Source organism: Peromyscus eremicus, chromosome 20 (assembly GCF_949786415.1).
Source record: "Peromyscus eremicus chromosome 20, PerEre_H2_v1, whole genome shotgun sequence".
NCBI lineage: Eukaryota > Metazoa > Chordata > Mammalia > Rodentia > Cricetidae > Peromyscus > Peromyscus eremicus.
In genome coordinates, this window is record NC_081436.1 from 45,709,548 (window position 1) to 45,732,385 (window position 22,838).

The 22,838-nt window shown below is 44.6% G+C and overlaps 1 protein-coding gene and 2 non-coding genes across 3 annotated transcripts in view; 1 reads left to right on the forward strand and 2 right to left on the reverse strand.

Annotated features, from left to right (window-relative positions):
- The first annotated feature begins 2,240 nt into the window (after positions 1–2,240).
- Trnak-cuu (transfer RNA lysine (anticodon CUU)) lies at positions 2,241–2,313 on the forward strand. Its single transcript has one exon. It is a non-coding gene; the product is annotated as a tRNA-Lys (tRNA).
- Positions 2,314–17,515: 15,202 nt separating this feature from the next.
- LOC131897251 (small nucleolar RNA U13) lies at positions 17,516–17,621 on the reverse strand. The gene has a single exon (XR_009375612.1). It is a non-coding gene; the product is annotated as a small nucleolar RNA U13 (small nucleolar RNA).
- Positions 17,622–20,535: 2,914 nt separating this feature from the next.
- The window catches only part of Deptor (DEP domain containing MTOR interacting protein), a 152,426-nt gene continuing 150,123 nt past the window's right edge, over positions 20,536–22,838 (reverse strand). Inside the window, exon 9 of the mRNA XM_059247656.1 lies at positions 20,536–20,845. Within this exon, the coding sequence (XP_059103639.1) occupies positions 20,717–20,845 (129 nt within the window). The 3' untranslated portion in view covers positions 20,536–20,716. The remainder of the gene's footprint in view (positions 20,846–22,838) is intronic.

Sequence of the window (22,838 nt, forward strand, 5' to 3'; positions counted from 1 at the left end):
ATCCCATAGTGTTCACGGTTTCTACACTGCCTGTGGATTTGGCGACAGGCACTTGCTAAAACAGCTGTCTCAGTGGACAATTATGGTTTGGCTTCCCAGAACTGCCTTTCTGTTTGCTTCAAACTATTGTCACTATTGACTCACAATATTCACACACCTTCAACACAGAATATAAAAATGACCTAAGATGAGCCAGTGGTCGGAATCCATCCTGTCATCACAGAGATTGCTCCAGTAGTGCTCAGTAGTGTAAGCCAGACGACTAGACGTTCATGGACAGGGTATTTCACACTCGGGCTAATGGAACAGCATCTTTCCTTTATAGTGAGGAAGCTGAAAGAGTTTGAGTCTTCTCTGGATGTGCTGTGTATACCTGATCTAACTAAAACCACCTCAAGACACATAGAAGGGAGAAAGATGAAGGAAGAGAAAATATACTTTTTAAGTGTATGTGTGGGAGCTGGGAAGATATCTCAGTACTTAAGAGCAGCGTTCTTTCAGAGACCTGGGTTCAATTCCCCGCACCCACATGGTAACTCCCAACCATCTATAACTTCAGATGCAGGGAATCTGGTCCACTCTACTGACCTCTGCAGTTACCAGGCATGCCCGTGGTACACAGACATACATGGAAGCAAAACACTCACAAAATATATACAAATGTATTTTTTTAAGTTTATGTGTGTTTCAGGTATATGTGTGCATTCACGTATGCGTGTGGATACCAGAGGTCGACATCAAGTTTTTCTCTCAGTTGTTCTGGGCCTCATTTTTCCAGACAGGGTCTCCTAGTGAACCGGGAGTTCTCTGAGTCAGCTAGACTAGCAAACTCTAAGGATCAGCTTGTCCCTGGCCCTCACTGCACTGGAGTTATAGGTAACAGTCACACAACACCCTGTGAGTGAGTGCTGAGGGTCCGACTTCCGGTCTTTATGCTTGCTTGGCAAGTCATGGCCAAGTCACCTCAGCCTCAGGCTCTTTTTTTTCCTTTTACTGAGTGTTAAAGGTGATATATTTATTGTTTGTTTGTTTGTTTGTTTTTTGCAGTGCCGGTGATGAAATCCAGGGTTCCAGGGTTATGCTTTACTGAACTTCAGCCCCTCTGGCAGCTTCTATACTGTGACCACCCTTGTTTCCTCGTTTCCTAACACATGATGAACAGACCTCCCAGCTTGCCCAGCCAACCCCAGCTTAATCAGTAACATTTCCCTCCTTCATTCCCAGAAATGTCCCAGGTGCATGATAAATCATTTGTTGGTTGCAACGTGACTAATAAAAACAATAAAATCCTTTCTTCTTTTTTTTTCTTTTAAATTTACCATTTTTTTAGTTTTTGAATTTATGTTTAAAGTTTCATATACATGCACCATATTCAGGGTAGGAGACCCAAATCGTATTCCATGAAGTACATGTCCTAGATCAATTATATAACTAGCTATTTGTGTGTCTACCAATGAAGGCAGAATGAGCTCTGAGCATCTGTGAGCTGAGCGCTCAGGACTGAAGGTGAGGTAGCTGATCTCCCTAGGGTAAACAAGAGCCCCGTCTGACCAGTCAGAGTGATACCGGGGTTAGTCTTTATAAATCCAGTTCCTGTTCTGCGTAACAGCAACATAGAAGTTGAGCTAGAGCTCGTAGGAATTATTTTGGGATTTTATGATGCTTTCATTTCTCGCCTGGCTTCCAAAATCCTCCCATGACTCAACATCCAGCTTGGTGACTCATTATCCAGCTTGGATCTCTTTTCTTCCTTTTCCTTTCAAAATTAATGTATATTGTAACACGAATCTTAAAAGGTCTTATAATAAAAAAACCCAGAGCCAGATACTGGAGTGAAAGCTGAAAGATCAGAGAAGCAGAAAAGCCATCCACTAGCTAACCTCTATGAGATCCTCAGCCTCAAGAGAGCAAGTCCCTGTTTCCTCACGCCCTATATACCTTTCTTTGTCCTACTATATTACTTCCTGGGATTGAAGGTGTGTATCACCACTGCCTGGTTCTGTTTCTCTCATGTAGCCCAGTGTGGCCTTGAACTCACAGAGATCCAGACGGATATCTGCCTCCAGAGTGATAAAGGTGTGTGCCACCACTGCCTGACCTCTATGTCTAATTTAGTGGCTGGCTCTGTCCTCTGACCTCCAGGTAAGCTTCATTGGTGTATACAATGTACCACCACAGTATAGTAATTATTTAAAATAATGGATACCCCCCTCTGTGTGTGTGTGTGTGTGTGTGTGTGAGCCCGGCTAGCTCAGTCGGTAGAGCATGAGACTCTTAATCTCAGGGTCGTGGGTTCGAGCCCCACGTTGGGCGCCAAATGTTGATGTAACCAACCGTCTTATTAAATAAGAAACACAGAGCCGATTCAGAGAAGAAAGCCAAGAGGTCAGAACTAAGAGCCTTACCCTTCCTGCTTCAGCTATCCTGCTTCAGCCAAGAGAGCTCTCCGAAAAAGAGGCCTACTTCCTGTGTGTACGTCTTTAAATACTCTAGATGTTCTGCCTTCTCATTGGTTGTAAACTAAACACGTGACTGCCTTGTCATTGCCCGTATGTACCGCCCTCCAGGTCCTTAAAGGCGTGCGCCACCACCGCCACGCGCTTGCTATGGCTCCATAACTCTGACCCCCAGGCAACTTTATTTATTAACATACAATTAAAATCACATTTCAGTACAAGTAAAATACCACCACATGTGTGTGTGTGTGTGTGTGTGTACACATGTAGAGACCAGAGGTTACACTGGGGATTGTCTTCAATTGCTCTCTATCTTACTTTTTGACACAGCCTGCCACTGAACCTGGAGCTCACTGATTTACCTAAGCTTTTGGCCAGTGAGTACCAAGGATCTGCCTGTTTTTGTCTTACCACTATTGGGGTTACAATGAGTGTTACTGTGCCCAGATCTTTTTTTATTTATTATTATTATTACATGCGTGCTGGATCTGAACTCAGGTGCTCATATCTGCATGGCAAGCACTTTTACTGACTATTCCATCTCCCTGGCTCCAAGACAATGGATTCTAGTATAACATTTTCACATATGGGTGCAATGCACTTTGATTGTATTCACCCCCATTACCTTCTCTTGTTCACCCTCTCCCTCCTACCCGTCCCTACCACTTCCCAAACAGCCTCCATGTACTTTCATGTCCTTTCCTAATCTAAATGCCACATTTGAGACCCTTTTCTCAGTGTAGACCTCACGGCTCTATAATCTATAATCTGCTTTGTTTCCCTCTTTTGGTGTCTGGGTACATGATTTGCTTTTGTAGTTCTGTGCAGCTCACCATTACTCATTCAGCGCTTCTAGGGCGCTCCATCATCCTTCTCCCAAAAGTCCTCAGTTAATACACACTTCAGTCTGCTCTGCTTGCCCAGCGGGGCCCGCCCCCCCGTGACCTTGTGACTCATCTGTGACCCTTGCCGATATGGCTCCTTTGCTCTTTCTCTCAAACTGACAGAAAAGATAGTTCCTGCAGCAGGACACACCTGCTCCGTGTCTTGGCTCTGCAGTGGTCACTGAGTAAACCTGGGTTCACCTCTCAGCAGAGGGATGCTCTATAGCATTCTAAACATTTCACATAGCTGTGCAGATTGGTTTCTTGTGTGATGCCTCTGCCTCACTGGGGTTGTGGCTCAGTGGTAGAATGAGCTACAGTCAATTTCCAGCACTGAACAGCAAACAAAAAAGAATTTACTGTCTTATTTGGCAAATCTTTCTCTCTAGATAGATAATATAATGAAAAAATGGTTATATATTATACTAACCAGGATATGATAATATATGCTACAATAACAAATAATTTCCCAACTCTCAGTGCCTTGATACATAAAAGCTTGTCTTCCGCTCATAGAATAGCCTAGTATAAGTCAGTCTCTTCTACTGATGACTCAGGCAGGGATCCAAACCCCACCCACAATGTAGCTCCTCTGCACAGAATCCTTCCCCTTACCCAGCCCGATGATAGTAGAGAGGGGGTGGATGAGAACTCATAGGATAATGTGTATGCATGTGTTCGTGTGCGCTGAGATGCACATGTATGCATGTCTGTGTGGAGGTCAAAGATCAACCTCTAATGTCACTCTGCAAGAGCTGTCTACCTAGTATTTCAAGATAGAATCTCTCGCTGGAACCTGGGCCCCATCAATTAGGCTAATCTGTCTGGCCAGGAGCCCTGCCTGGGATCCTTCTGTCTCTATCACCCCAGTACTGGTGTTGTGATGCAGCCTTGGGGAGGCCTTGGAGGGTTGGGCCCAGGTGCCCTTGTGGGTGAGGGAGACCAGCCATGCAGATGTGGCAGCGGGCTGCGTTGTGGAGTGGTGGGAAGTTGTTCACACCATGCAGACACATGTCCACGCGGAAAGTTTATTTTGGGGGGACAGAAGAGGGGATGGAGGGAGGGAGGGAGGAAGGAGAGAGAGAGAGAGAGAGAGAGAGAGAGAGAGAGAGAGAGAGAGAGAGAGAAGAGAGAAGAGAGAAGAGAGAAGAGGGAAGATAGCAGAAGTGCACACCTCATGGGAACAGAGAGAAGGGGGAGGAGTTTTCTCTTAAAGTGGGTGTTACATAAGACGTCAGGACACTGGGCGGGTCCTAACAACTGGGATTACAAGCAGCTGCCCCCACACTCAGCTTTCTCCATTGGAGACAAACTCAGGTCCTCATGCTTGTGCGGCAAGAGCTTAACCAAGGGGCCATCTCCTCAGCCCTCACAGGGTATTTTTATGGGAAACTTCATATGTGCATTTGTACACATACACCGTTAGCCAGAACTGAATCTCACTTGTCCCACCTATATGCAAAGGAAGCAGAGAAATGTATGCTTCCTAAGCTGCCAGAAAGAGGACACAGTACTGATGAGCAGATGTCTGGCCAGTCTATTACAGTTTCATTTCACAGTCAGTGTACACTGAGAATAAATCTGCATAATGCTATTCGTCTATTTACTTTTTTTTTTTTTTTTAAAATTATAGATTTCCACTCTGTAGCCAAGTCTGGCCTGAAACTCACTGTCTGCCTCCATCTACCTCTTGTGCCGGGATTACAAACATTTGCTACCATGTCCAGTTTATAAACTTATTTTCACAAGTAAAATGATACTGTATACGCCAAACGCGCTGTAAGTCTTTTGCATGGATTACCTCATCTGATTTCATTTTATAACAGCTCTGTGAAATTTTGTAAGGATGAAGCAAGACAAACATGAAAGTGGCTGGTACCAATAACTCATATCCATTTTTTTCTGTATTTCATACTCCAGGGAGAAACTGCCAAAGTTAGGATATTAAGAGAGCATTTGGATGCTGTCTTTAACTCATATTTAACTCACGCAAGATGAAGAACTTGTTATGGAGTTATAGGCTACCGATTATAGTGTAGACGTGTCATTTTTTCCATCACAGTGACAAATAACTGAGGGAAAGGAGGGGGAAGGATTTCCTTGGATTCATGGTTTCGGAATTTACAGTTCGTGGTCTTCAGGTTCCCCCCAACTCTGGGCCTGTGGTGAGGTGGAGGGATTCACGGAACAGTTACTCACCTAACTATGGCCAGGAAGGAGAGAGAGCCAGACGTGGTGACTCATGCCTACCATCCCAGCCCTTGGGAGGCTGAAACAGAAGACTCACAATGAGTTTGACATTTGGACCACATAGTAAGTGCAAGGCCAACCTCCCCTCTATCACGACCCTGTTTAAAAAGAAAAACAGCCATGGGTGGTAGTATACATCTGTAACTTTAGCAGGTGGGAGGTAAAGGCAGGAGGATCAGGAGTTCAAGATTGCCTACGACAGAGCAAATTTGAGGCCACCTCGGGCTACATGAAACCCTGCCGCAAAACACGACAATAATAAAAGCAGACAGCAAGGGGGCAGGGCAAGCTATAGCCTTCAAAGACACAAAATGATTGGCTTCCCATAACCAGACCCTACTTCCTGTCACCCACCTACCAATAATGCCATTAAATTATGACTCATCAGAGCCCTTAGGATCTAACCACTTCCATAAAGCTCTGGGAACCGGCAACCCATACCATACCAGCATATCAAGATGAGTTTGCCAGGCTCTTTAATTATAAGACCAAAAACCATAACAACAGACTATCGGAAAGCATAAAGTTGGTGTGCCTACAATCTGTGACTTAACAGCTTGATATCATTTACCTAATACGGAATAGAAAGAAAATCTGGGTGATATTATGCTCTTTTCTATCCTTCCTCTCCCTGTGAAGGATTTTCCACCGGTCTAGACTGCAGAGTTCGACTCCACGTCCAATTCAGGTTGATCACCAGCAGGGGGGCTTGCCTCTGCACAGCCTTCTGTAGCCTAGGCGCTGACCTTTGCTCTGCTTCCCGTCTACCTTCCTACACGTTCTCAAACAGCCTCTGCACACGGATTCTGCAGCGAAGCTTCCACTGCACACTTTCTCTCCTACCCTCATATTTATGCTTGCCTGGTCTCCCCCGGCCACTCAGACGACCAATGCTGAAGAGGCTGCTAGCAGCTGATAAGGAAACATAACAGATTTTGACTGAAAATGGGGAAGGAAAGGAAAAGAAAGGGGCCGAGTCAGTTGGCGGTCAAGGGCAGCAAAAGGCAAGGGAAATGAAAAGGAAATAACCTTGCATTCTAATTTCCAGCCTGCATAATTTTTTTTTAAAGAAAAACATGCGCTTGACTTGAACTTGATCTTGAGTATAGATACTCTCATGGAGAAATGTCCTCACCAAGTTTTCTCCAACCATTGTGGTGGGGATGCTCGATCCAGCTTCTTACCATGTCTTCCTGTAAGCCTTTCCGAGTCCAGTGACACCTGACCCAGAAATAGCACAATGGTCTCGATTCCCTAGAGCATTTGGGTGTAAACTGGTAATTCAGCCGGGTAAGACTCCAAGGGAAGGCACCTTACGAGAAATCATGTCAGATTCATGCACCACGGCATGACAGTATTGATTCATGGGCAGTGAGTGAGTGAGTAGTCCACCTTAATGGGCTGGGAATGTTGACACTGTCTGCACAGTAAGGCATGCTAATTTGGAATCTGGTTCTGCTTTGCATCTGGTTCAATAAGACACAGAACCTTTACAGAGACAGATGGAAGAAATGTCCCACCAAAAAGGCGCTTATTGAAGACGAAGCCCTGGGAGACTATTTTCATCTTGCAGTAGAATTCCCTCTGGGCTTCGGGGGTAGGCGTGAGAGAAGACTCCAGCAGGCACATGAGGGGCCGTCTCTGTTCATGCAAGCTGTGGTCTCAGACCCTTACAGAACCCTCCCATTGTCTGGCCCTGGAAAGCTTGCTGGACAAACCAATGTGAGCTTTGTTTCTGGACTTGCTTGCTTTCATTTTAAGAAGTTTACGTCATCCCAAGTCACTCGTGGTGGAGCTGATGTGCAGAGGTATTTCCAAAGAGTGGGAAGAACACTTTAGCACATGCTTGAAACTGACGGACAATGTGTACATTCTCTGACCCTGTCATATAGTCTGGACTGGAGTCAGGGAGTCCTCTAACAACTGCATGCATTCTGTTGAGCACGTAAGTGTACAAAGACATTAAGAGTTTCTAATAAAGACTTCTTTGATAGCCAATTTCTCCCCCATCCCCTCTTTTTGAGACAGTGAGTATCTGTTTGTCGCCCTCTCTGTCCTAGAACTTGATATACAGACCATGCTGGCCTTGAACTCACAGAGATCCATCTGCTTCTGCCTCCTCAGTGCTGGGGTTAAAGGCATGCACCACCATACCTGCTGCTTTCTTTCTTGAGACAACTTTGCCATAGTCAATAACAGCAAGAATAATAAAATATTCTTGCTGTTAACTTTCAAGAGGCCATGGACACATTCTACTTACCTAAATGAAAACCAGGCATTCTTCATTGTGACTTCAACTTCATGTAGAAAAAGCAAGGCCAACTCAAGAATCAAGAACTTGTCAGGAATTAAAAGACAGTAGCAACGCTCACAACCTAAACGAAGAATGCCTTGTTTTCTTTCCAGACATTGCAGGCATCCCTCAGTTTTTGTCTCGAAGGGATGAACTCAGTCAAGAGACAGACCATTTAACCAGAAGTTTATTTAACAAAGCAGCAGTTTAATTAGTAAAGGTGAGCAGAGAAAGGCTGCGAGTGGTGGTGCACACCTTTAATCCCAGCACTCCATAGCAGGTGGATCTCTGCGAGTTCGAGGCCAGCCTGGTCTACATAGTGACTTCAGGACAGCCAGGGCGACAAACAAAACAAAACAAAAACCAAACAAAGCTAAGCAGAACACTCTAAAGATGGATTGGAGTGGGCTGTTCCTAGGTAGGAAGAGCCTAGCGGGCTCTGCATGGTAGATTTTTAAATATTTTTTATGAGGCATTTATGGGGTGAGTGTCAGAGCATCCGGAATCTTTAGACCCCAAGTAAAGAACTCTGTAGGGAAGCCTGGGCCTCAGCTCTGCCGCCCACAACAGAGCAAGGTCTACTTACTGTTCAGGGTCAAAACCAACTTGAATTATAGTCTCACTTTAATCAACCCTATCGTTTCTCTTATTCGGTCACCTTGGCTATCTCCTGCCCAGCTGCACGCCCTTTTCTTCACCTTCCTTAACATTGCCAGCCTCTTTGTCGTGTTTTAACACTCATTTTACCTCAGGCATTTGCTTTGAGCACAACAGTGGTACCTGTTGGGGGCCACAAAGCAGGTAGGCTATGAAAGGCGGAGGAGGTGAGGTGGAGTTGAGGAAGCACCGAGAGAGGCATTGGAAGGCGGTCACCTTGGACACACATACACACACATACATACACACACACACACACACACACACACACACACACACACACACACACACAGAGGTACGGCACTGACAGATGTCACCTCAACAAGCTTAGCTGCTGCCGCTTTCCAGGGAAAGGCTCTAACAACCTGGCAGCCTAAGGATTTGCCTCGGTTTTTATTCCGGCGGAAGTGTCTCTTTCAACAAACCACTTTGCCCTTTACCTCTGTGTTTTTGCTGTGAACTCACTTGATTTTCTCTGGCCACCAAGGTTCCTGCGGCTCCACCAGATGTCAGCCTGACCTTGCTGGTGCCTTCAGGAGGCCCTGGGGAAAGCAAAGACACACAAGCCTGCCTCAGGAATGAATAAAAGGGGAGTGGAGTTTCGAAGAGGGAAACTGGAAACAGTGTCAGCATGCCTTCCATTTCGGGAAAGGCTAGGGACCGCTACAAATTTGGAGACTTTCTTATAAACACATACTTTTCCTTAGCAAACATCTATCACGTGGCTGCTGTGAGCTGAAATATAAGGATTTTGTTCATTCAGTTCCTAAATTTTGGAGCTTGGTAACGAGGCTAGCAAAAAAATATATTCTGGAGAGACACTTAGGTCTCCCTGTGTGTCTCTTAGACTGTTGAAACAATAGACCCCGAAGAAATGGAAATTTCCCCAGGATTCTCATGCTGGGAAAAGGAAAAGACCCCTAGACAGACGATTTCCCACAATTCTAACAACTTGTCAGACCACCTTATAGAATACCACTGAAGCCCAGATAATGATGGGTCTTGACTGCTCAGATATGCATACCCTCAGCCCTCTGTCTAAATTCCAATCTTATCTCTCTTCGGGATCCTGAAGAGTGTCAGTTTTTAATGTAAGATGAGATGAAATGCGTAAGTGAGAAATAAGAGGATTGGGTGCGCTCAGAACAGTAACTACAAAGGAAGCTGATCAAAGTTACTGTAGTTCTAGTTTTGAGGCAAAGAAAACCCTAGCAATGAGCAAAATAAGCACGGTGGAACTGTGGTTTTGTGAGGCATAAAGCATGAATGGAGCATCCGCCAGGTTAGAGAAATGAGCCGCGGCCCTTCACCTCACGGGAGGGGGAATGGGTGTGGTCTCCAAATGCAAATGAACAGAAAGTGTTGGGATGTAGCTAGGTAGTGGAGCATTCGCCTAGCATGCATGAAGCCCTGTGTTTAATCAGCAGGAGGAAGAGATGGGGGAAGGAAGAGGGGGAGGAGGAGGGGGAGCAGAAACAGCATCACTAAATCAGAGAACAGGGTCAATTGGTAAAGTAGCACACCCTGTAATCCCAGCACTCAGGAGGCTGAGGCCAGAGGGATTAGAGTTCAAGGCCAGTGTAGGACGTAGAGTAAGACTCTGTCTCTAAAAAATAAGTTTAAAAAAAAATTAAAAAGTAATTTGTTCTCAAGGAAAAGCTTTTGTTCTAGATTTTTCTTCCCCATTAAGTGCATGCCCGTGACCTTGTACTCTTGGTCCTTGCCTATAAAACAGGAATTTTATGAGTATCTATGATGAAATTGTTATAAATCTTCCATATGAAACATTTAGCAAAGCAGCTGGCATATATTTATTATGCAATAAATATTAATTATTGTTTTATGTGCCAGTGTGGTGCTGGGGGTTAACCCTGAGGCCTTGTGCAAGCTGAAAGCGTTTTCTACCACTAAACTATATCCATTGCCCTAATGTTCCTTACAATTGCTCATTTCTTCTCTTTCTTTCTTTTTTATTGACAAGAGTCTGGCTGCGTATCCCATGCTGCTCTTAAATTCCTGATTCTCCTGCCTCAGCTTCCTGATGCTAAGTGGGTATTATCATGCTTGGTTTCTATTGGCTATTTCTAAGGATGTTTCTCCAACCTCAAAATGGGCCTACTTGAACCAGGAAATGTATAAGGTATCTCGGAAGTTTTTTTCTTTGTTTGTTTATAATATTCTAGTATGTCGTGTTGTTTCTCCTTTCGGACTAAGCCAGGAAAGTATGCCTAGCAAGAAACAGGCAAAGAAGCCACGGAGTGAATAGGGAAGAGGGAATGGATTGTAGCGTACTGTGATAAGAAGAAACAGAACATTAATGAAGTAGGAGCAGCCCCTGCTCTCTAGAACCTTCTGCCACGTGAAGCACTACCGTTTTCGCAGCAGAAGCAGCTCATACCGGCGGTGAAAAAAAAAAAAAAAATCTGCAAAAACAAGGGTTCTTCGTGTGCCTCAACTGACAGGCGTTCTCTGCTTCCCATGTGCCTTAGAGCTAGCTCTGTTTGCTTGTTTTTCTTCTCTCTCTGCTGTTACCTATCGGATCTGGGAGTTTCCCTGCTTAATATTTAACTAGCCTTGATGTTCCCGTGTCGCACAGTTCATGGACTAGCAGGGTTGGGCTTCAGGACGACGTGTCTGCTTCTTTAGTTTACCCAGCCGAAGAAATGCACCCATCTGACATAATCTGCCCTCACTCTGTCTCAGAGACTTGTTCAGTATTAAAGTAACGCAAAATCAGACAGAGCCCCCAGGCCATCAGACTGGACCGCAAGGTGTCACTCTCCACCTTCACGAAGTCTTTGTTAGGAATTAATTGGTCTTTGTGGACCCAAGCATGGCAGACTTCCAGAAATGGGTTTAATATTTAACCCCAAGGAAGCAAAGGACATAGAACAGGAAATACACAGGGCTAAGAAGTAAAGAGCGAGTCACACAGTGTGAAAGGCCAAGAAAAAAAAGAGTTGTCAAGTTCTGGAAGGAAGGAAAGGGGACCCTCGTGCCAAGTTCTTTACCCACGTCTTTATTTTGCTGGGAGCCTTGTCAGATGTTCCCGGCAAGCAGCAGCCTGCGCTTCCACTTTCTGACCACAGAAAGCAGCGTGTGTGAACAGAAGCACTGGGAGCTGGTTGGATTACGTCATCCCAGCGCGGATCTCCAACACCCACCCCCTCCTCCCGCCCCCACCCCGGAAGAATGGTGTCTCAACTAAGGTGTGTTCAGGACAAGAAACTTCCCTGTAATCGAAACTAAATCCCCAATATGTCCAGACTGTAGCTGTAGGATATACTATACTGCAACTGTACACATGTTAATTCTTTTATTGCTTCTTTCTTTCTTTCTTTCTTTCTTTCTTTCTTTCTTTCTTTCTTTCTTTCTTTCTTTCTTTCTTTCTTTCTTTCTTTCTTTCTTTCTTTTTTCCCAAGACAGGGTTTCTTTGTGTAGCTTTGGAGCCTGTCCTGGATCTCACTCTGTAGCCCAGGCTGGCCTTAAACTCACAGATCCGCCTGGCTCTGCTTCCCGAGTGCTGGGATTAAAGGTGTGTGCCACCACTGCCCAGCCTTTTATTGCTTTCCTAACAGGCTGTAAAACTCCTTGGAGTCTGATAGAGCAGGAAATAGATCTTGCTATGCATTTTTTTTGTGAAATTATTTTACAGGGAATTCTAAAGTACTTATTTAGTGTGTGCATGCTTGTGTGGGTGCACACATGTCAATGCACGTGTGTATGGAGGTCAGAGGACAATTTAGGGTGGTTGGTTCTCTTCTTCTTCCATGTGGGTTTTACAGAGGGATCAAACTCAGTTGCCAGGGTTGGCAGAAAGGCTCTTTCCTGGCTGAGCTATCTCACTAGCCCCACGTTTTAAGTTTTAAAGGTTACATTTGGTTAGTTATCTCCACATAATTTTTAATTTTAGCTGATTAAGACTTGAATTCCGGCAGATGTGGTGGTGGCCCGCCTCTAATCCCAGTATGTGGCACACAGAAGGAGCAGGAGGGTCAGGAGTTCAAAGTCATCTTCAGCCTCATATCAATGTTGAGACCAGCCTGGGCTACATGAGACTTTATCTCAAAACAAACAAACAAAAAACAAAAATCCCAACAGGGGCTGGAGAGATGACTCAGCCTTTTAGAGTACTTGTTGGCCTAGGTTCATTTCCCAGCATCCCCAGGGTCGCTCCCACTTGTGTCTAACTACAGTTCCAGGGAGATCCAAAGCCTTCTTTTGAGTTCTCCGTGCATCAGGCATGCATGTGATGCAGGCATACATGCAGGCAAAACATTTATACACATAATAAAATTTCAAAATCAGAAATAAATGAAAGCAACAATTCTAAAAAAAATTCTACAGTTAAAAATAATACCCAAAATACTAATATGATTGTCTAATATTTTTAACATTTTAAAGAACAATGAAAATTCTACGGCCGTCAAAATCTTGTGTGTTGATTGTTAAGACACTTCAATACAACTCCCTCTGGACACGTGCTTTGGGGTACATATTGCTGAATTTCTATTCTGTCTTCTCCCTTGATGCTTGTGCTTAATCTATACTAAAGCCTTTTCTTTGTGTGTGTATGTGTGTGTGTGTGTGTGTGTGTGTGTGTGTACAGGGGCTCACAGAGGTCAGAGGTCAACCTTGGGTGCTGTTCTCCAGGATTCACCCATCTTGGTTTTTTGAGATGGTCTCTCACTTGGTTGGAAGCCAGCCACACAAAGCAGGCTGGCTGGCCAGGGAGCCCCGGGCGTCTGTCTGCCTCGGCTTCCTGGCAGTAAGATTATAAGCATGAGCCACTGTGCCCGGGGTTCAAGCTCAGGTGCTGATCCTTATATGACAAAGAACTTTACTTTTAAATAAATAAATAAATAAATAAGTAAGTAAATAAATAACTCCAACTCTGTTTTGTGCTGACTTATGCCAACATTCTTTTCTGTGTTCCAGAAACCTCAGCTTCCAACTCAGTTGAGATCTCTGAAAGACAAAATACAAACAATGACTAGGCAGCAGCTTTGGGCTACAGCTCTGTTCCCATCACACTTGGAAGGCCTGTTGATGGGAGAATAGATAATTTGTGACTAGAAATTTATAAATGCGTGAAGAAAAAATCTGGAAAAAAAATTCGATGCTAGATAAAAATCTAGGAAACCCTGGAAAATTGCACCAAACCCTATGATCTTAGAATAAATATCATTTTTAAAAAAATTTAAGAATGAAGCAACAGGGCGGTGGTGGCGCACGCCTTTAATCCCAGCACTTGGGAGGCAGAGCCAGATGGATCTCTGTGAGTTCGAGGCCAGCCTGGGCTACAGAGTGAGTTCCAGAAAAGACACCAAAACTACACAGAGAAACCCTGTCTCAAAAAACAAACAAACAAACAAACAAACAAATGAAGCAACAAAAAGGCAAAAGAATGGCAAATTCCATATTGGCCACCATGTGTTCTTTAGATAAGGGGCGGGGGTGGGGGAAGAATACAGTTAAATGTAGACGACTAGAATAACACAACAAAATAAAACAAAAATGTAAAACAAAAACTGTAAACTACTGTCAGCATTCTTTTTGGTTTTTTCGAGACAGAACTCACTTGGTAGCCCAGGCTGGCCTCGAACTCACAGAGATCCGCCTGGCTCTGCCTCCCAAGTGCTGGGATTAAAGGCGTGCGCCACCACTGCCCGGCCTCACTGTCAGCATTCTTGAGCTGGGCAGTGCTTTACAGCACTTTGCGACTTTTCTACTTGTTTTTGACTCTTTGGATAGGCTCCTGCTGGCAACCCCTGCTGGCCTCTAGCTCATGGCAAGCTTCCTGCTCAAACTCAGCTTCCTGGAATACAGGCACGAGCCAACACGCCCCAGTCATAGAGTCTGTAATACCTGATCCGTGAAGGAAAGACTTCCAGGAGCCAGGGCCACAGGCGACCCTTGAAGGATGAGGCGGTGGATGTAGGGACATACTGACAGTGTCCCTAGGGCCCATGTTCAGTGCCTAACACCCAAGTAAGGTTTCTTGAAGAATGAATGAATGAGTGAATGAATGAAGTAGGTAAGGGACAGAAAAATCTGTCTTTTGGTTGACACATCTCAATGCATCTGAAAGGCCACTCTCTCCCACACTTGTACTTAATTTTCCAACACAGAATTATGTAGTTATCAACTGATTGAAGAAATATACATAATAAATTAGAAGCACATAGTAACACCTGCCAGCAATGACCTGCATATTCTGAAGTTCCCTCAGACAGATTTAGGGTTTTGAAGGCTAAGTAGAACTTTATGATTGTGGAGTCGGAGTATTGCAGATTCTGGATCAAAATTATCCTGGGCTTTCTTTAGTCCCATTAGTAGCCATTTATCGTCAATCTTCTGATCCTCTATCCTTTTATTTTTTTTTTAAAAAATGCCTATTTTGTATGTATGGGTGTTTTGTCTGCACACCCAGAAGACAGTATCAGATCCCATGGGGCTATAGTAATAGATGGTTGTGAGCCAATATGTGGATGCTGGAATCGAACTCAGGACCTCTGGAAGAGCAGCCAGTGCTCTTAACTCCTGAGCTCTCTCTCCAGCTCCTAACTGTCCATCCGAAACTGTTAGTTAAAACCTGCGGAATGTACCCAACCACAGAGCTAAGAATGTCATCGGATGGAATTTGAGATCCGTAGCACCGTTCCCTCCCTGCTTTACTGTAACCGGTAACTGCCTGCCTGATGTTCATACCAAAGTACTGAGTAAAGGCACTGGCTTATGTTTTTCTTTTTTTAAGATTTATTTTGTGGCCCTGAGTATATATGCACATGTGGGCGCGTGTGCGCGTGCGCGCGCACGCGCAAACACACACACACACACACACACACACACACACACACACACACATAACACACTCATGTGTACGTGAGTGCTACACTTGTGTAGGTACCTGCAGAGGCCAGAAGAGGACTTAGGATTCCTAGGACAGTTACAGGCGCTTGTCTGCTGCCCAGTGTGGATGTTGGAACTGAATTAGGTTTCTCTGTAAGAGCAGCAAGTGCATGTAACCACTGAACTGTCTCTCTCCAGCTCTTTCATTTGTGACAGCAAAAAATTCAGGTACCCCCCCCCCCACAAGCCACCCCCACCCTTGTGAAACATTGGAGACTTGAATCCACGTCCTGGATAACGTCACTCATCACTCAGATCAGAACAGTCTCTTATTCCCTCAGGAAAACAAAGAGCTGTGGTTTGTAGCATCCCCTGCATAGGGAGACAGCGAGTGGGCGTCAGACAGGTAAGAGAAAGGTTTTAAATGCACTTTTCTTGCAAAAGACCTTCAGAAAATATCTGTCACTGGGCATACTCACCAGGGGACTTTTGGTTACTTTGGCAAGTAAGATAGGACCATGTGTCTTCTCTGCCAAGTCAGTAATTCAGCTTGAAGTTCATCCCTTTCTTCAGGCAGAAAGTGACCCATTTGGTTTTTTTGTTTTTGTTTTTTTTCGAGACAGAGTTTCTCTGTGTAGTTTTGGTGCCTGTCCTGGATCTCAATCTGTAGACCAGGCTGGCCTCGAACTCACAGAGATCCACCTGGCTCTGCCTGCCGATTGCTGGGATTAAAGGTGTGCGCCACCACCGCCCGGCAGACCAACTTGTTTTAAAAGACAGAAAAGGTCAAAGCCTTAAAGTCATTTTTATAATGTAATATTTATTTCATGCTATGCCCTTGTGTTCTCATACAATCATTTTCAGAATTACAGTACAGATTTAATAAAGATAGCGAATCACTCTCACCAAATTTTAAAATAAAGCTATATATTAAGTACTTTTAAAAAACTCCTTTAACAATACTATATGTGATCTCTGATGGGGAACTTCATTTTGGCACACAGCTCTTTCGTCCTTTTGGTACTGCAATGAAGAAATATATATCCCACCTGAAGTTCAGGTGACAGGAAGTCATCATGAATGTCAACAATCAATTTCCACCAGCCAGCAACACCAAAGCGCTCTGGAGTTATTCTCATCATTTATAGTCAAAGAAAAACAGAATTCTTGGCAGCCCGTAGAGAAGAATCAGTACCAACAGTTTAAAACAGGCCTCAAGCCGGGCGGTGGTGGCGCATGCCTTTAATCCCAGCACTCGGGAGGCAGAGCCAGGAGGATCTCTGTGAGTTCGAGGCCAGCCTGGGCTACCAAGCAAGTTCCAGGAAAGGCGCAAAGCTACACAGGGAAACCCTGTCTCGAAAAAACCAAAAAAAAAAAAAAAAAAACAGGCCTCAAAAGTTGATCATCTCCACAATACATTTGAAAGGAAAGATTCGGAAACTCAAGACTCCCAACTGAATGGAAAACAGCAATATTCTTAACCTTGGTGTTTGTCCCTCCAAAAGAAGCCACCTGTCACATGATGGTATGACATTAGACACACATCATTTAGGTAAAGATGGCTTGTCTTCCTCATGTTACCTACCATTTCTCAACTAGTCTCCTTAATTATTATGTCTTTTGGGTATCACATGTAGCCCAGGCTGGCCTCAGATGTGGTGATCCTTCTGCCTCTGCAGCGCTGGGATTGGAGGTGTGAGACACTAGACCTCACAGATTACTTTTTAGATAGGGTCTCTGTGTGTAGCCCAGGATGGCCTCAAACTCCCTTCTCTAGTATGAGTCTTCTTTTTGCTGTGGGCCACCATGCCTAGCTGTAATTAAACCTCAGAAGGTGGAAACGATGGCAGTTTTCATTTCAACAAAAGATGGCCTTCTAACTTACACATACAGTGCTGATTAAGAAACAGAAACTGTCCTTTCCATCATCAAAACATAAAACATCACAAACATCTAAAAAAAAGTTTAGAACTTTTTGCCTAGTTCTCTTTTTGAGACAAAGTCTCTGTAGCCCAGGCTGGCCTTAAGCTCATGGCAATCCCGCTGCCTCAGCTTCCCAAATGCTGGGGGGATTATAGGTGTGAGCCATCATGCCTGGCTTTGAAAATATTTTTTTTTCCTCACGTCAGACGGGTAATGTGCCAACGTCGTAGCAAGTTTTAATGGGCGGCACACATCACGCATGGGCGTGAACTCCCAATCATCATGCTTATGAACCAAAAGAAGGATCTGAAAATATTTTTTAAGGGAACAAGAAGGAACATGGCTAAGGTGTGCAGGTAAATGTTATCTCAGGCAGTAAACATCACTTCCTCTTTGAAGATCACAGATGCACAAATATACACGAAGACCAAACTCATTTAAAACAGGCATGGTCGCTCAGGCCTGTAATTCTAGTCCTCAGGAGGCTGAAGCAGGAGGATTGCTATGAGTTTGAGACTGGCCTGTGTGTGCTATACAATAAGTTCATGGCCAACATGGGCTATACAGAATAAGACCCTTGTATTTGAAACAAACAACAATAAAAGATGATATTCTCTTCCCTCACAGACACCGGGTGTCACTTTTGTTTTTTGAGCACATCATGCCGAAGGCCTGCAGAAGGCTCCATTGTAACAGGGCTGGATGATGGGAGACTCAGAAGCATAAGGCTCAAGCTCCTACCTGACAAGTTTCATGAGTCTGAGTATAGCACAAGATTGTTCTATGACTCATTGGTTAATCAAATGAATGATTAAACTGTGCTCCACATAGCCCATGGCAGCACTGATATTTTAGGGTCTACATACTCTGAAGGCTTCATTAGAAACTGGACTTCATCAGCACTCCCACGCGACGGTTGGATCAGAACTTGAATCCATAGAGCCTGAAGCTTTCAATAGCTGCACTCAGCCAGCAATGGCTCCTTCTTTGCATTTACTTTTAGAGAATTAAAAATGGTCACACATTCCATGCAAGTCTTCTCATAAAAGATGGTGTCTATTTCCCCACTCCTGGATTCTGGGCTAGTTTTTTTTTTTTTTCAACTTATTTTTAAAGATTCATTTTAATTTGCATGCATGTAAAGTATGTACATGTATGTACCTGGTACTCAAAGAGGTCAGAAGAAGATTTGGAGAATTTAGGGAAGGAAGGAAGGAAGGAAGGAAGGAAGGAAGGAAGGAAGAAAGAAACGTCTTTAGGAACCTGGCAAAGATTTCTCTAAGGAGATGATGCTCAAAGGAGGTAAGGAGAATAATTTTCCTGGGCAAAGAGGGGGAAATAACACTCTAGAAATAAGATATCATGTATGCAAGCATTGAATGCATGAGACAAGGTCCTAGGGGCCACATTTGCTGAGGCAGGAGGACTAATGTGAGTTTTAGGTAGCCTGTGCCACAGAGTAAGACCCTATCTTTAAAAAAATGTCCTCTGGCACTTGGCCTTTAAATTGGGGGTGAGAAGAGTCAAATAAGAAAACAGTTGAACTGTTCTTCACTCCCTCCCTGGTGGACAGAAGGAAGGGCAGCATGGAGGGCAGAGAGGTGCTTCTGTGGTGTTCAGTTTGGCTAAAGGGGAATTATGGGAGCTAGGGTTCAATGCAAAGGGCATTGGGAGCTGAGCAGCAAGAAGAATGGAGTGCTCCACAGGCATCCTTTCCTCTTTTGTCAGTCAAGAAACACCGAAAGGCAAAAAACATCTAAGACTCAACTGGGGGGGGGGGGGGGTTATGATATCTGAGTGTGGTGCTGTGAGCTCGTAATCCCACTTAGGAAGTGGAGGATCGGGAGCTTGACACTGTCTCAAAACAAACACAAATTAAAGCCATGTGGTCAGGCCTTCTTCTTAAGTTGTTGGACTGTTCTGAGCATTTGATGAACCAACCTGCCTCCACTTCCCGCGTTCTGGGATTACAGGCGTGTGCTACCGCGTCTGGTTCAAAGGAAGTCTTTTCTAGATCAAAGAAACACACACAAGTGAGATGAAGAATTCTAACACAGGATGGAGACTGTAGAGGCAAGCAGATCCCTAAATGAGCAGCATATCCCGCGACATCAGAAGCCTTGGAAAAATCCAGGCTAAGAAGGTATTTTGAGTTTCAAGGCTGTCCCACCGGAGCCAGGTCCCTTAGAAGGGGATGCTTACAAAGGGCAGTCGTGTCAGAGGTTTGACTTGGTGTCTTCCATGGGTATGGACAGACCTCTTTGCTTCCCCACCCAGAATATTTCAAATGAACTCCAGAAATCTGCCAGAGCTGATTCATGGGGTGAAAGCACTCAGGCCGAGTGAGAGAAAAGAGGGACAGGCAGTTGGGGACACTGTCTCCTTGTCCATCTCCGCCACCCATGGCACAGAGTTTTATTTTTCACCTCAGACCATAAATGAAACAGGTTAAGCTGAAAATTGGTGATAAAGGCAGAAATTAAGGAAATGTCAGTAGCCAGGCGATACCTAGCAAGGCCCTGTCTAAGAGAAAAAAAATGAAGAAAGAAAGAAAAAAAGAAAGAAAATGTAAATAGAGAGGAAAACAGTTACTTTGTGATGGCCTTGAAGCGGTTGAATGCTTAAGAAACTTCTTGGAAATTCCTGTTAGCAGGTCACATTCCTAGGGATGTTGCTTTCCTCTGAAGCTGTGCAATCTACACTTATTTAACAGCTTCAGGCTATTTTTGGTGAAAATCTTTTTTGTCACTATGAGATCTCACTATGTTGCCCAGGCTGGCTCAAACACCAGAATTCAAGTGATCCTTCTCTTGCCTCTGGGTCCCACGTATCCAGGACAGCAGACGCCATTTCATTATTCCTGCCATCAGAGCACAATGGAAATGATGTAACTATGTAATAATTATTCTACAAACTTTGGAAAATGGCATTTTCCCATGTTGCTATTTTGGCTCTTCAACAGCTTTCCACAAACGTGAAAACTGATGATCGAGGACTACGGACTGGGCTCTAGTAAGGCAACACCACCCCCCAGGGAAACTGTTTCCCTGTCATCATCTACATTGGCACAAGCACATGCGTGTGCACACGTGTGTGTATGCTCGGTTTTTGAGACGGGCACTCACACTGTGGGCTGAGGCTGGCCTTGAACTTGCAGCACTGCTCCTGCCTTGGCCTCCTGAGTGCTGGGATTATAGACTTGAGTCACCAACACCCCTGCTGTGTTTTGTTTTTTAAAGATGTGTTACCCGGTTCTTCCACATTCGAACACTGTATGAACGTCAAGGTGTGTACAGACAGAGAAAAGATCGGTACGTCCCAATTATCCATTTGTCTGGCAGTCTTGTCATGTCATTGCTGGGTTGTTCTGGGACGGGGCACCAGAGGGGAAGTCTCATGGCTCAGCAGTCTAACTCCTCCATGACTTCCATGACGATTGTCCTTGGGCCTGTCAGGATCAGGTTGCTCACGGTGCGGTAGTCTACATTCAGCACGTTGAGCCCGTTGACAGAGACGACAAACTGACAGACCTGGAGCAATGACAGAGAGACAGAATGTCAGCTTGGGTTGGGGATGTAGCTCAGTTGATGAAATACCTGCCCAGGATGTCCATAATCCTAGCACTTGAGGGCTGGAGGAAGTAGGTTCAGAATGGTTATTAGGCTATATAAAAAGGCCAACCTGGGGTAAATGAGATCCTATCTCAGATACAGATACATATACAGACAGACAGACAGACGACACAGACACAGTTATACTTGTCCATTTTTTTCATAGACTTAGTGTGTGGCCCAAACATTATTCTTAAAATAGCCAAGCCCAACCAGCTAGCTATTCTGATTCAATAATTTCTAAAAGGACACTCTTTTTCTACAGGGCAGGAGGACAGAAAAAGCACGTATTTTAGTCTTTTACAAAAATTGGGCTTAACTCCTAACTCTGAATCTTCTTAGCTTATACTCATTATTTATATTTCTAAGCTTTATTTCCATATAACCAGTATGGTTAGCCACCTCATATGACTGTTGCAAGAATTGAGACAGACAGAGTACAAGAGGCTTCTATTATAGTGGGTTAACCTATGGGGATTCACTGTCTTGTAGTTGTTGTGCTTACAACTGTAATTATTTGTATGGATTTGGTATATATTGCCCCCTCCTCTTCTACACCTCTTGCTCCTACGTGATTGTTAGTAGTGCCTCCTTTCACTCACCAAAATCTCCGACTAATAATAATCTTTACATGCCTCCCTGTTTCCTATCCTTAGGAACATGACGAAGCTACTGAAAATGAGTGTATCATAGAGTTATGAGTATCGCTCCGCAATGGCTGGTCAGTCAGTCTAGCCCAAAATGGTTAGCACCAGGTTCAGTGAGAAATCCTGTCTCAAAAATTATATGGAGAGTGATAGAGGAAGATAATTGATGTTGCCCTCCAACCTCCTTATGTACATACACTAGCTAGAGTGTACACACACACACACACACACACACACACACACACACACACACACACACACACTCACAAAAACCAGAGAGAGAGAGAGAGAGAGAAAGAGACTGAAAGAGAGAGACAGAGATGGGCAGAGACAGATAAAGAAGAAAAAGAAGGATGCTCATGTTTTAAAGTGCCCACCATCCTGGCATGAGGACCAGAGTCTGGATCCCCAGGAACCCACATGTTGCGGTGTGAATAATAATGGCACCCACAGGCTCATATACTTGAATGCTTAGTCATCAAGGAGTGGCACTGTTTAAAAGGATTAGAAGGATTAGGCAGTGTGGCCTTGTTGGAGTCGGTATGGCCTTATTGGAAGAAGTGTGTCACTGGGGGTGGGCTCTGAGGTTTCAAAAGCCCCAAGGGAGGACCAGTGGTGTACTCTCTCCTCTCTCGGCCTGTGAACCAGGACGTGGCTCTCAGCTACTGCTCCAGTACCGTGTGTGCTGCCACGCTCCTTGACATGATGATAATGGGCTAAGTCTCAGAAACTGCAAGCAAGCTCCCAACTAAATGCTTTCTTTTGTAAGAGTTGCCTTGGTCAAGGTGTCTCTTCACAGCAACAGAACAGTGACTAAGACATCGTGTAAATGCCAGGGGGGTGTGGCGGCTCACCTATAACCCCGGCATGCGGAAAGCAGAAACAGGGATTTCTGAAACAATCTGGCTAGCCAGATGAGCTGTATCTGAGTCTCTGGGTTGTCTCAATGAGTAGGATGAAGAGTGATTGAAGTGGACTCCTGATATCAATCAACCTTGGGTCTTCAGAGGCACGCGCAACAATACACAGACAGACAGACAAACAGACAGACAGACACCCCCCCACACCCCCCCACAAAAGGAGGAGGGCAAAAGTCAGTCAGTGGGAGGAAGGGAAAGGAGTGAGAGGGGAACAGATGGGATGCAGAACCTTTGCGGGGGATGATTTGGCTCTCACCATCCCAAGCCTGTGAGTGCATTGCTTGGACAGTTAACATGCATGCCTGTGAGAAATATTAATTCAGCGTTGGAAACTCAACTAAAGAA